Source organism: Xyrauchen texanus, chromosome 11 (genome assembly GCF_025860055.1).
Source record: "Xyrauchen texanus isolate HMW12.3.18 chromosome 11, RBS_HiC_50CHRs, whole genome shotgun sequence".
Lineage (NCBI taxonomy): Eukaryota > Metazoa > Chordata > Actinopteri > Cypriniformes > Catostomidae > Xyrauchen > Xyrauchen texanus.
In genome coordinates, this window is record NC_068286.1 from 24915073 (window position 1) to 24928688 (window position 13616).

At 39.0% G+C, this 13616-nt stretch overlaps 1 protein-coding gene across 1 annotated transcript; it reads right to left on the reverse strand.

Moving 5' to 3' along the window:
- Window positions 1–2703: 2703 nt before the first annotated feature.
- LOC127651239 (protein aurora borealis-like) lies at window positions 2704–8377 on the reverse strand. Its single transcript, XM_052136982.1, has 2 exons — window positions 8304–8377; window positions 2704–4149 (listed from the first exon to the last, which is right to left on the reverse strand). Exon 2 carries the CDS (start codon window positions 4088–4090, stop codon window positions 3371–3373), a length of 720 nt encoding a protein of 239 aa, XP_051992942.1. The 5' UTR covers window positions 4091–4149; window positions 8304–8377; the 3' UTR covers window positions 2704–3370.
- Between the last annotated feature and the right edge of the window lie 5239 nt (window positions 8378–13616).

The window sequence follows — 13616 nt, forward strand, 5'->3', positions numbered from 1 at the left end:
TACAATCAATAAAACCCACAAAAAAACTGTTTCAAGTTTTCTCAGTCTCAAATTCATGTGATTTCTTTACCAATAAATGCTTAAAACTGTAGATTAGTTAAATTATAACTAACTATAACAAGGCTCAAACATAATACCACAGTATCAAACATTCTCTCTGAGATGATATGAGTATTATACAGCTTGATGTAAATGTGTTGTCTTCTCCACAGCTTTGGGATAAAGAGTGTAAAATGCCTGATTTGTCCCTCATGCTCAGTGTGGTGGAATGAGCAACTGTATAAACAAAAAAATGTGTTTCATCAAGCGAATTTAGTGTGTAATTTAAAAACGAGACAAAACTAATCCAATGTCTGAATTACAGTGTGGACAATTAACATTTTATTTGAAAAATGTTTTTTATGTGATCTATTGAAGTGCCTTAGGTTTAGTGTGTCTAGTGTAAAAAACACCATCCTCGGCAGTGTGTGTATCCAGCATTTCTTTAATCTGGCTGTCTGAACTGAGGGTGTCCATTAAGCTGGTGGTGCACACTGAGTGAGTGTTATAACCACTATCAACAATAAAATGTGTGTGTGTAATATATATATATATATATATATATATATATATATATATATATATATATATACATACATATACACACAGTATATACAGTATCTCACAAAAGTGAGTACACCCCTCACATTTTTGTAAATATTTGATTATATCTTTTCATGTGACAACACTGAAGAAATGACACTTTACTACAGTGTAAAGTAGTGTACAGCTTGTATAACAGTGTAAATTTGCTGTCCCCTCAAAATAACTCAATTTTAATTAATGTCTACACTGCTGGCAACAAAAGTGAGTTAAAGAAATGCTGGACACACACACTGCTGAGGAGGTCGTTTTTTACACTAGACACACTAAACCTAAGGTAACTGAAGGCACTTCAATAGATCACATAAAAAAACATTTTTCAAATAAAATGTTAGTTGTTCACTGTAATTCAGACATTTGATTAGTTTTGTCTCGTTTTTAAATTACACACTAAATACACTGCATTCGCTTGATGAAACAAATGTTTTGTTTCCACAGTTGTTCATTCACCACACTGAGCATGAGGGACAAATCAGGTATTTTACACTCTTTATCCCAAACTGTGGAGAAGACAACTCATTTACATCAAGCTGTATAATACTCATGTCATCTCAGAAAGAATGTTTGATACTGTGGTATTATGTTTGAGCCTTGTTATAGTTAGTTATAATTTAACTAATCTACAGTTTTAAGTATATTTGGTAAAGAAATCACATGAATTTGAGACTGAGAAAACTTGAAAAACAATTTGTGTGGTTTTATTGCTTGTAATAGTTCAATGTAACTGTTGGCATTATTTGTGTTTTGTTAAAGAGGATGGCAGGTGTGACCATTTCCTGTTGTTTATGCAAACATTGTTTATGCTATTCTGAAGCACAGATTTTTCATTTAATTTTACTGTTGTGTGTGAAAATCCCAGGAGATCAGCCGTTATATAATAATACTCAAACCAGCCCATCTGGCATCAACAATGCTGCCACAGTCCAGATCACTAAGATCAAATTTGTCACCATTCTGATGGTTGATGTGAACATTAACTGAAGCTCCTGACCTGTATCTGCATGATTTTATGCACTGCGGTTGTTGGTGCCAGATGGACTGATTTGAGAATTTCTGTAACTACTTTTGTGAGACACTGTATATATATATATATATATATATATATATATATATATATATATATATATATATATATATACACACACACACACACAATAACAACAACAACATATATATATATATATATATATATATATATATATATATACACACACACACACACACACACACACACACACACACACACACAATAACAACAACAACAGTTTTAGTGGTTTGATTGAGTGAACCACACTTTTATATCCAGTTTCCATTTTAAAAGATTTTCTACAAAGTACGTTACATCCTACTTAAATGTCCCTGTATGTTTGGACAATCTTATTTTCATGAAAATTGTTATGTTCTTATGTATTGTCCTATTTTATATAGGTGTAATATTGAGAAAATAACAAGTTTGCAGTAATGCAAAGATATTATTTAATTTTGTAAAAATATTTTAATTTGAAAAAAATGTGCATTTATAGTTGTTGCTAGTTTGTATGTTTGAGTTGAAAAATACACATTTCAGCATTATCAGTAATCTATTGCATTTGTGCATTTTCCTTGATAACCAAGCAAGTTGACTCATGATATGATTTGTTTATTACATTGCAGTTGCATATCGTAATATTAACCTCAATAATCACAATATGACATTTTCCCCAAATCGTGCAGCCCTAATTAGATCTAAACCTGACATGAGAGTTTAAGTCTGTAATACACAATACTTAGTAGAATTTGATGGTTTCTATGGTGGATATTTATAATGGATATATAAGGGTTGGTCCTGGCAAACATTAAAATTCTCATCAATTTACTCTTTTACAATTTATTCCCATATAACTTATTCTGTTGAACATTAAAGAAGATGCTAAGAAATTTTTATTCTCAGTCACCAATTACTTTCATTGTTTGGACAAAAGAAGAAAAGTTAATGGTGACTGTGAATAAATTTGTTCCTAACATCTATTTTTTTGTTACACGAAAGAAAGTAACATGCATTTGGAACATGTAAATGATGACAGAATTTTCAATTTGGGTGGCCTGTATTAAAAAATTTATTTTATTACAAGTAACCTGTTATAGAGCTGAAAAGGCAGCTGCTACCATCCACTCAAGTTTTTCAACTGTTTTATGTCAACTACACATGTTGGGCTACCATTTACCAATAACTCATGAAGTCACTTAAATAAATGTTCTGGGTTCAATATAAGTTAATCTCAGTTTACAGCATTTGTAGCATCATGTTAGCATCATTACCACAAAAATGAATTTTGACTTGTCCCTCCTTTTCTTAAAAAAAAAAAAAAAAAGCCAAAATTTTCTTTTGGGGGCCAATTTTCTTCTTAAAATACTCTCCGTTTCAAAAGTTTATTCACCAGAGCTAAACAATATGCACGCTAACATGATTTTAGTGTGATAAAATCACTTACTAACATTTTCTGTGTAAAGTTATAGCCAATTTTACATCTTCATTGCCATAACGATATAATGTCAACAAACCCTAAAAACCTAAAACGACTGTAAAAATTACAATTCAAACAACTTTTCACTCAAATAGTACGAGTTTTAACAGTATAATAAATGTAAGTGCTTTTATAAAATGTTAAGCTTCACATTTCTGCTTTTTAACTATCCAAAAATTGGCCACATTCACTTCCATTGTAAGTGCCTCACTGTTTTGCATTTTTTAAAGAAAAGGAGGGACGAGTCCATTACATTTTGTGGTAATCAACATTATGCCACAAATGTTGATTGAGCTTAACTTGTATTGAACCCAGAACATTCCTTTAATGTTTGAAAGCAACTTCAAAATGCTACTTCTGATCAGCAGCTGGGAAACTGGTAAGCTGACAGTAAGCATACTAGCCTGCATGCTAATGTCATATGGTGTGATGCTCCCTTCTGCCAGCAGGGATACAAGCATGTGTGTACTCTCAGCATTAGGCTCACTGCCAGTCCGAGTGCTGCTCAGTCTAACTGGTGACGCAGTATTATCCACCAGAAACCAACCACAGGACTCCTCTCTGCTCCTGCTAATGACCTCCTCCTCCTCTTCACTTTCCCTTTTTTCAGTTTCAATATTTCCTCGCCTGTACTTCACCACCAGTTCATCTTGATCCATTTGCTCTGAAACAGCCAGTGAGTCCTCAAACTCACTCACCCCAGATTTAAGTCCTCGCAGACCATGAGGCCCTGTTGAACTGGCATCTAGGTCTATGGTGGGTAAAGGTTCAGTGTGATAGATGTTCTCCTTGTCCTGGAAGTTTGGGTAAAGGATAGGGGAAATGTGAGTAGGTGAGATCCAGATACAGACGCCGCTTCTGGGTCGAGATTGAAGAGGGGAGCAACTGCGTATAGGGGAACAGCCCTCCACAAATGGTCTTTCTCCACATTGATTCATATCCATGTCCAAGCTGCCCAAAGGAGCACCATCGGGGTACAGGAACAACAGTCTCTTACTTTCACCTAAAAGACAGAATCTTTCATATACAAATTCCTTTTATGTCATCTCACATACACTATAAAGCAATGTTCCGGATTCAATACAAGTCAAGCTCAATCAACAGCATTTGTAGCAAAAATCTGATTACCACAAAAATGTATTTCGACTCGTCCCTCCTTTTATTTAAAAAATAAAAGAATCAAGGTTACAGTAAGGCACTTACAATGGAAGTGAATGGGGACAATTTTTTAATGTTAAAATACTCACTGTTTCAAAAGTTTAGCCATAAGATGCAAATGCACTGATCCAATACATGGATCGGTATCAGCTCTTTTAGATGGATCGGTTATAGGTCCGACAGGCCTAAACCAAATCCGATACTGTGTGTTAGTCATGTTTGTTACTGTCATGCTCAGAAAATTACATAAAAGAACCATTAAACACAATTAAATTAGTTCATATGACTCGTGCATTTTATTCAAAGCCATTTGAAGACGTGAAATAGCTCTGTGAATCACAAGTCAGTGAATAGCCCTGCTCTGTTTACACACGCGCACGACTATTTTTAGTCTTCACTCGTTGCGCAACATTTGAGCGTTACTCATGAACATCATCTCAGATGTAGATGCTCAAAAGTTTGGTTCACTTATTGTTAGAAATAAAAGTCTTCTAAACGATAGCAGTGCCTTTTTCTCCGTCGTTTATTGAGTCGTGAATCAAATCAATACAAAGCATCCAACGTTGGGAAGCAAAGTAAAGAATAGAAAAGCTCCTTGTCTCCTCAATAACATACAAATATATATGTAAATACTGGAGGGAGTTCACTTCTCTAAACCAACAGAAACAGACATTACCTCATAGATAATAAGTCCATATGTCGGTCTCCTTCGAAACCCTGAGAGCCTAAATCCTATATGAAAAAGCTACTCTCTACGAAGGCCTGATGGACCATGCCATAGACATTCATATAAAGAACACAAACACACAGAAAGAAAGAAATAAGGAGAGGAGGGGGCTCTTACACTCCAAGTTAATATGAAACAGATGTTTGATAATGTATTCGGAATGGAATGTCCCAACACAGCATTTTCTATCTTGGACAGAGCTGAGATATAACTATTTCTGACACATATAATATGAATTTAGAATGGCACTGGAGGTGCTTTTTTTTTTTTTTAACCAGAATTTGAATAAGATGCAAATTAAACTACTGTGAACTTGTCTACAAACAGACACACAGGATTTCCTGGAGAGTTACGAATGTCAAAACAAAAGCGTGAGGGTTTAAAAGTTAAAAGTGCATGATTGAGATTACTATTATAATATATAATTATTATTAGGGATGTCCCGATCAGATTTTTTGGCCCCCGATCCAAAATGTAATTATCTGCCGATACCGAGTCCCGGTTCCGTACTTGTATTTGCCTACATAATAGAGCTGCAGACTGTTTTTTGTTTGTTTACAAATATAACCAAGTAAACAAAATAATTAAAAATGTCTTCAGCTTAATGCATTTAACTTAATGCAGCTAATTTTTTTATAAAACACATATAAAATCAACTTCTACATAGAATGGTAATAGCTTATTTTAACTAATATTCAAGTACATAAATAAATCACATATCCACTGAGTTCTGTATGGATGAATATAAATCTTGAACTTCAACAGTCACAACAAAAATGTTATTCTATAAAAATGTATTAAAAATTTTGCAATTCCACTTAAAAGTGGTGTAAACAGTTACACTTGAACAGGCCAGAAGTTCAACAATAATAAAAACAGTTATTAATAGTTCTATTGTTAATATCAAAATGCCATTGTGGCATACTGACAACCAGTAAAAACCATGAAAGCATCACACACTGCAGAGATACAGTCATAACAAGCTCTAAAACTGCTCCAGTGAGAAATCATTAATATCTATGGTCTGTTTACTGTCTGTGAGATTTGCTGTAACACAAATAACTAATTATTAAGCAAATGCATGAAGACTGTTGTGTGTTGCAATCTTAATCAGTATATATGTGTGTGACTAATCTTAAACAAAGTATGCCTGCTAACAAATTATGCATGATGTGTGTGTGTAACTAACTAGAAATTATATGTTAAAACCAAAAACGCTAAAAGAATAAGTGAATGTGAAGGCGTGATAAACTGCAGCTGCATTTCTGACACAGGAGATGAGGGGAACCTAGAGACAGTTTATACATTGGAAATCTTTAGGCAGGGGAACCTTGAAACAGTACATTGGACATTCTTTAGGCAAAAAACTGATAAGAATCAACCAATGGGAGGCAAAACCAGTAATCCCACTGCAGCAAAAACAAACCAACGGAATGAGTGGAACTTATCTCTTAAAATATTGGTGATGCCCCATCGGCAAAAAAAAAAAAAAAGCCAATCAAAAGATTAAAAAACTGAGAACAAATACATCCTGGGTCAGAAAGGTAGAAGGGAACACTGGAGAAACGGGTTCTTTTTGAGCGGAGCTTACGGGTGAAGCAGACTAGATCCCCAGCTGGCTGAATGATTTTTGTACTTATTCTTTCTTGTTAATAAATACAATTTTTACTTTGAAAACTTGACTTCGTCTCCTCAAAAAAGAACACGACAAGACGCAGTGTTGTTATTGAAGGTTAAACAGTAATATTTATTATTAGTGGTATTGTGACCAACATTAATCAGCTTTAAATCGGGATGAGTGACTGATGAGATATTGAGAGCGCCTGAAGAGTGCGCGTCTTTGACACGTCATGTTAAAGAGTGTAAAGCTAAAAGCACTCATGATTGCTCAAACAGTCTCTATCACTCAACACAACGTCTGATTGTCACAACTCCCGCCATGTATTTGCATGTTTATATGTTGTTTAATTTGTTTTTAAACCTGTTAGCAGCCTCTATATAAGTGGTCGGGAACCTATGGCTCGCGAGCCACAAGTGGCAAAAAGCATGTGGCTCGCCAGGTGTCTCACCATTTACCAACAAATGATTGATACAAATTTAAGAGACATCATATCAGTCAGTTTCCAGCGGGAGAACGCGGGTGGGATTGCAAAGTAAATTATAATTAATTTGTCTCTAATTTGTTGTACAGCCTACCAAAGTCGGTAACAAGTCAGTTTACATTATATTTCAGGGTTTTACGTCCATTGTGCATTTGCAGTGCTAAGCGCAAGTCTCACGACACCAATCCACGGCAAAAATCACTTACGTTTCTATGGTAACCTCTAGCGCTCAATTTTAAACAGCTAGCTAGTTTGTAGAGATGGCGAAATGAAAGAATGTGGAGCATCCAATATTCCAAAGTGATTGGAATGAAACGTACGCTTTTGTTGAAAGTTCTGGTGTTCTGCTGTGTGTTATTTGCACAGAACGTATTGCCTCATTTAAAAAATCAAATGTTAAGAGACATTTCGATACCCACCATGCAGCTTTTGCAGCAAATACCTGGTGGGCGACAGCGGAAGGAAGGCGTGTGCGGGGCTCCAGCGTAAACTGCAAGCTGGCCAGCAGCAGCTGCAAACGTGGACAGGGGCATCTGGAAGCATGGACGGTATGTGGCAACTGAACTGTTTGCCGATTTCCCAAACAAGGAGAAAATCATTCAGAAAATAAACTGTGCATGTCCGTGCTGTCATGATGGCGCGTGAGGTAGAGAGGGTACAGCTCAATCATATAACTTTGGCAGATTTTTTTTTCTCTTGCACTGGATGAGTCTAAAGACACTTTAAATATTGCAGAGCTTGCATTGTTGGGCGCTATATGTCTGACGACAAATACGTGAAGAATGTCTTGCCAAAAAAAACATTTTTTTTTATAATAGTACATTTTTTGCAAAGGCTCTTTCGAAAAAAATTATTAACAAAAAATAAAAAAATGGTTCTTTCATGAAAAAAGGGTCCCGGACCCCTGCTCTATATCCTCTTCCTGTTCACTGTGCAATGAGTCTGAATAACTACCGTAGCGAAAATGGGCAAATTAATATTCATACACATGTCATTCTTACACATTTGTAAAAACAAACTGGCATATTCATCTCAATTACATCATGTCTGAAAGTTTACATTAGTGAATGCTTAGAATTGCCAACAACTCACCCTCCATAGGCTATTCTGTCATGCTTCAAGGGCTGAGAAAGCACTCATTAATTAGAGGAGCAGTGTATGTGTGATTACCTGCACGCTGCAAAAAAGATCGGCCCTAATGTGTCCTCAATTTGTTTGCTGAGATGCTGGTTCGTGACGTCACACAAACATATCGGCACCAAGAGATGTAGAAAGGTTGTGATAAACATTCACTTTTATTAAATTATATCGATCAAATGAGTCAAAGTTCCTCCATTTCAAGATATTAAACACAGATGCTGTGTCTGAAATAGTTCACTCATTCACTATTTCCGATATAGTGAATGGCTGTGAGTGCACTATATTTCATCAGTGAGTGAACGAAATGAGAGCGATTTCAGACGCTGACGTAAATTCCATGCGTCAGAGAACACTCGGGAGCTGTCGCAGACATTTGTCATGAACATTTCACCTATGTGGCTTCATGAATTTGATAATCTCTGTAATCTTGATATAGTTTATACAAAACATAATTTTATAATAGGCAATTAAATATTTTATTTTTGCATTAATATTTTTTTTTAATCATAATTCAATGATCATAATACAGTTAATCTTTTCACAACTGCTCATTCGATATGCGTATTAATGATAGAGAAATTATTTCAATTTATCATGTTTATATTTATATTACTAAAAACAAGCACACATTTTCGCTGGGTTCTTCTTGTCGGTGTCCTCCATCCGAGTCCAAATGCAAGCTTCATGCAAAACTTTGAGGCGTGCGTTGTTGGCTCGTCGACGCCACCAGTCGGTAAGAAGATATTAAGACAAAATACATTTAGCTGTAAACTAAATAAATGAAGAATAGATCCATTGAACTCTGGAAAATTTCTTACAGCATATTTAAAAACTTAGAGACTTCAGTTTTTAGTTTACAGTTGAATGTGTTGTGTTGGGTTCTTTTACAAATAAAGACCGATGTCTTGAGTGTTCATTGAGCCGCTTTATTAACAGGCTGTCACAATAACACCCTTGCTCACTCCTTCTATCCCCTTGCTCCAACCGTACTTCCCCTATACATGCCCGTGTTACCCTCTAGTGGTAACATGTAATATAGATTACACCACATCCCCCTTACTGAAGGTAAGTTAACTACTCTTAACTGGAACTCAAACCATTAGCATTTTCTTTTCCCTTATCCAACAGTTATAGAAACATGAGAACATTTTCTATGCAAAACTCCTATTAGATTAAGGCATATTCAGAACTTATTCAAAGCATAACAGAAATGTTAATGCATTCTTTTACAGATCCAGTCTTTTTGGTTTTACCACTTTTCTACCAGACCTGGTTCGAACAACATCTGGTGCTTGATGTGCTTGTGGCTCAGAAGGTATCTCTGCAGGAGTGTTTCTTTCATTAGACTGGGTCAGTTGTGATTCAGTATGAGTCTCTGATATCGGCAAAGGCACAAGATGACTGCGATTCCTTCTGATAGTTCCCTCGCGGTCCACTGATGACATAGGACCGTGGAGTTGGGTGGACAGATGTCACTGTGCCTGTTGCTTTTGCATTTGTAATCCAAACAGGGTTTCCGGGTATCAGTTTATCCAGATCTCTTGTTCTGTGTCTTTTGTTGAAACCTTCGGTTTGTCTCATCCTTCTCTCCCTCTCCACATGACGAAGTTGTCGAAGATTTGGCACACAAGGCTGTAAGGCCTCTGGTAGCATCGGCAGGGTGGTACGAAGTCGACGCCCCATGAGTAGCTGTGCAGGGCTGTATCCATTTGCCAGCCTGTGGTCCTATAGGCTAATAGAGCTCTGTATGGATCACTAGCTTTCTTGAGGAGATTTTTAACTGTTTGAACAGCTCTCTCCGCCTCGCCGTTGCTTTGGGGGTACCTGGGACTACTGGTCACATGCTCAAAACAGTATTCACTTGCGAAATCTTTCATTTCCTGACATGCAAACTGCGGGCCGTTGTCCGTGATCAGTATCTCTGGTATTCCGTGACGTGCGAATATTGATTTCAAATGCACAATGACATTGGCAGAGCGAGTTGGGCTGAGCTGAGCAATCTCTATATACCTAGAGAAGTAGTCCACTAGTAACAGGTCATTTGTATCTTTCAGAGCGAACAAGTCAGCACCTAACTTCTGCCATGGTCTTTCAGGTAAATCTGTGGGCATTAAAGGCTCTCTTGCATTGACTCTTTCCTGTATGCACTGTCTGCATTTGAGGACAAGTTCACTGATCTGGTTGCTTAAACCTGGCCACCACACTGCCTGACGGGCACGCTCTCTGCACTTAACCACCCCCTGGTGACCCTCGTGTATTTTGTCCAAAACTGAGTTTCTCATGTTAGCAGGAATAACTAACCTTGTGCCCCTAAGTAGTAGTCCGTTGTGCACACTCAGAACAGCTCTCTCAGGCCAGTAGTGCTTCACCGCTCCTTGTAGCTGGTTACGATCCGGCCAGCCTTCTGCACAGTACCTTATGACTTGAGAACAGACGCTGTCAGACATCAGCTGCTCTTGAAGATCTGCCAGGTATTTACTGCTTGTAGGAAGACCCTCTAGCACAGATTCAAGGTAAATATTGGTGTCTTCCATAAGATCTGTATCAGCGCCAGTAACACTGTTTGTAAGCGGTAAGCGTGAGAGTGTGTCAGCTGTGGTGAGACTTTTGCCGGGGATGTGCTTTATTGTGTATGAGTACCTCATTAAACGCATACTGGAATCTCTGTATCCGTGGCGAAGCGCATCCAAAGCTTGTCCTCCCAGAAGACTCACCAGTGGCTTGTGGTCAGTTTCGAGTTCAAAGTGAAGGCCTAGGACAAAGTCATTAAACCTCTCACAGGCCCACGTAAGAGCCAGCGCTTCTTTTTCCACCTGAGCGTAGCGCTGCTCTGTAGGTGTTAATGATCGGGAGGCATAAGCAACTGGTGACCACACATCTCCCTCTTTCTGCAGCATGACTGCCCCCAGGCCAAATGAAGAGGCATCCGCGGAGATTTTCTGTGGCTTATTCGGGTTGTAAAGCTGTAAAACAGGAGGAGAAGACAGTTCTTGTTTAAGGTTGTGAAACGCCTTTTGCTGGTCGTGCCCCCAGTACCACATATTCTTGATTGAAAGTAAGTCTCTCAGTGGTTTATCCTTTTCGGAAAGATATGGTGAACCAACTTCCCCAGTTGGTTCACCATACCGAGAAAGCTCCTGAGCTCACTCACATTGCTTGGCTCCTTCATGTCCTGAACAGCTTGGGTTTTGTCTGGATCGGGACTCATTCCATCTGCTGAGACGATGAATCCAAGGAATTTGACTTTTCGTTTGGTAAACTCACATTTCGACATGTTCAATGTAACGCCGGCTTTCTCTGCCCGCTGCAGAACAGCATGCAGTCTTGTGTCGTGCTCGTCTACGGTCGATCCCCAGACCAGGATATCGTCCATGTGACAGACGACTCCCTCGAGATCTGCTGTAACCTCCGTCACCATCATATTTTGAAAATGTTCAGGCGCGCTGGAGATACCAAATGGTAAACGGTTGATGTGGTACCTGCCAAATGGCGTAATGAAGGTGGTGAGGAGTGCCGGCTCTTTGGATAGTGGTATTTGCCAAAAGCCCATATTCGCCTCAAGTTTGGAAAAATACTGAGCACCTGTGAGCATGCCTAGTGTTTGGTCTACAGAAGGAAGTATGTATCTTTCACGACACACGGACTCATTTAAAGGTGTCATGTCCACGCAGATACGCACCTTCTCTTTGTCCTTTTTGGGAGCTACAACCATGCCGCAGCACCAGTCGGTCGGCTCGTCCACACGACTAATAACTCCCAACCCTTCCATTCTGTCCAACTCTTCTTTAACTTTGCCCATGAGCGGCAGTGGCACGCGCCTTGGGACTTTTAGCGAAAAGGGCTTTGCATCAGGTTTTAGTTTTATGGTGTATGGCTTTTGTACCCGCCCAAGTCCTTCACATAACTTGGGGTATGCTTTATTCACTGTCTCTTCGTTTATAGTATCGACTCTGGCGATAAGCTTCAGTCTCACCGAAGCTGTTCTGCTCAGCAGTGCTACGCGGAGGTTTCGGACTACATAGATCTTCTCCGTAGTGCTCCTGTCCCCATACACAATAGTCTCTGTGGTAGACCCCAAAACAGTTAACGCAGCCCCACCCGGTCCATAGAGTGGTTTTTCTGCCTTGTCCAATGTTTTGTCTTTGAGTTTGAAGTTCACAAATGTTTGTTCGGAAATAGCGGACACATCTGCTCCCGAGTCTAACTTGAAGGTCACCTTATGTCCGCCCACATTTATGTCCGCCAGCCATGGTTCTTCTCCAGAATCCACCTCACCCAGAAAAAGTCCAGCCACTGTCCGCAACCTCGTTCACAGATGTGCTGGACTTACAGACTCTACCATAGTGTCCGCGTTTTCCACAGTTATGGCATTCTGCATTTTTTTGCTGGGCATTGTACTGCTGCGTGCGCGGGTGCTTTGCCACACTTGGAACATGCTTTACTGTCATGTTTGGTCTGCTGAAACTTCGGAGACTTAAACTGTTTTTGCTCTTTAGTTTTAAACTTGTTCAGCTTGGCTTTTCTAACTTGTACTGCATCCATAGCTGTTTTGCTGGCGATAACTTCGCCTCTCAGGTCTGTTTGCTGTCTCTTTATTTCTTCAGATTGTCTTGCCATAGTGATAGCTTTAGCTAGGGTAAGATCTTTGTCAAGCTGCATTCTTTCTGACAGAGACGAATCTTTAAGACCCACTACAAGCCTATCTCTCAAAAGATCATCATGAAGAGCACCGTACTCACAGTTTTCTGCTAGTGCATAAAGAGCTGTAATAAATGTGTCCACAGGTTCTGATGGCTGTTGCACTCTCTTATTAAATTTTGCCCTCTCGTAAATCACATTCTTTCTTGGGACAAAATGTCTGTCGAAAGCTGTTTTGACTGCATTGTATTGCTGGCGCTGCATGGCCGTTAGCTCGAGCCCTCTTAGCACGTCGTCAGCCTCGTCTCCCATGCAATAAACCAGAGTATTGACTTGGTTTGCTTCCGAAGAGCTATTCAGGTTACTTGCCAGTCTAAAACACTCGAACCGTCTGCTCCACCTTTCCCACTCTTGGGGCTTTGCAAAATCAAACGGCTCCGGTGGTTTGATGGTGAAGTTTGCCGCCGCCATTACTGGACCCGCCGCCACGGCTGCTCCCGCTGCTGAGGCTTCTCTCTCTTGTTCTTCCTCACTCATAATCGCTAGCCGGGCGCAAAGCTGACTTTTTTTTTCTCAAAGCACAGCCACTTCTGACACCATGTTGTGTTGGGTTCTTTTACAAATAAAGACCGATGCCTTAGCCAAGTGTTCACTGAGCCGCTTTATTAACAGGCTGTCACAATAACACCCTTGCTCACTCCTTCT

What these genes read in the sequence shown, in the direction of transcription:
- LOC127651239 (XM_052136982.1), bottom strand. Translation starts at nt 4,090, where the DNA reads ATGGATATGAATCAATGTGGAGAAAGACCATTTGTGGAGGGCTGTTCC.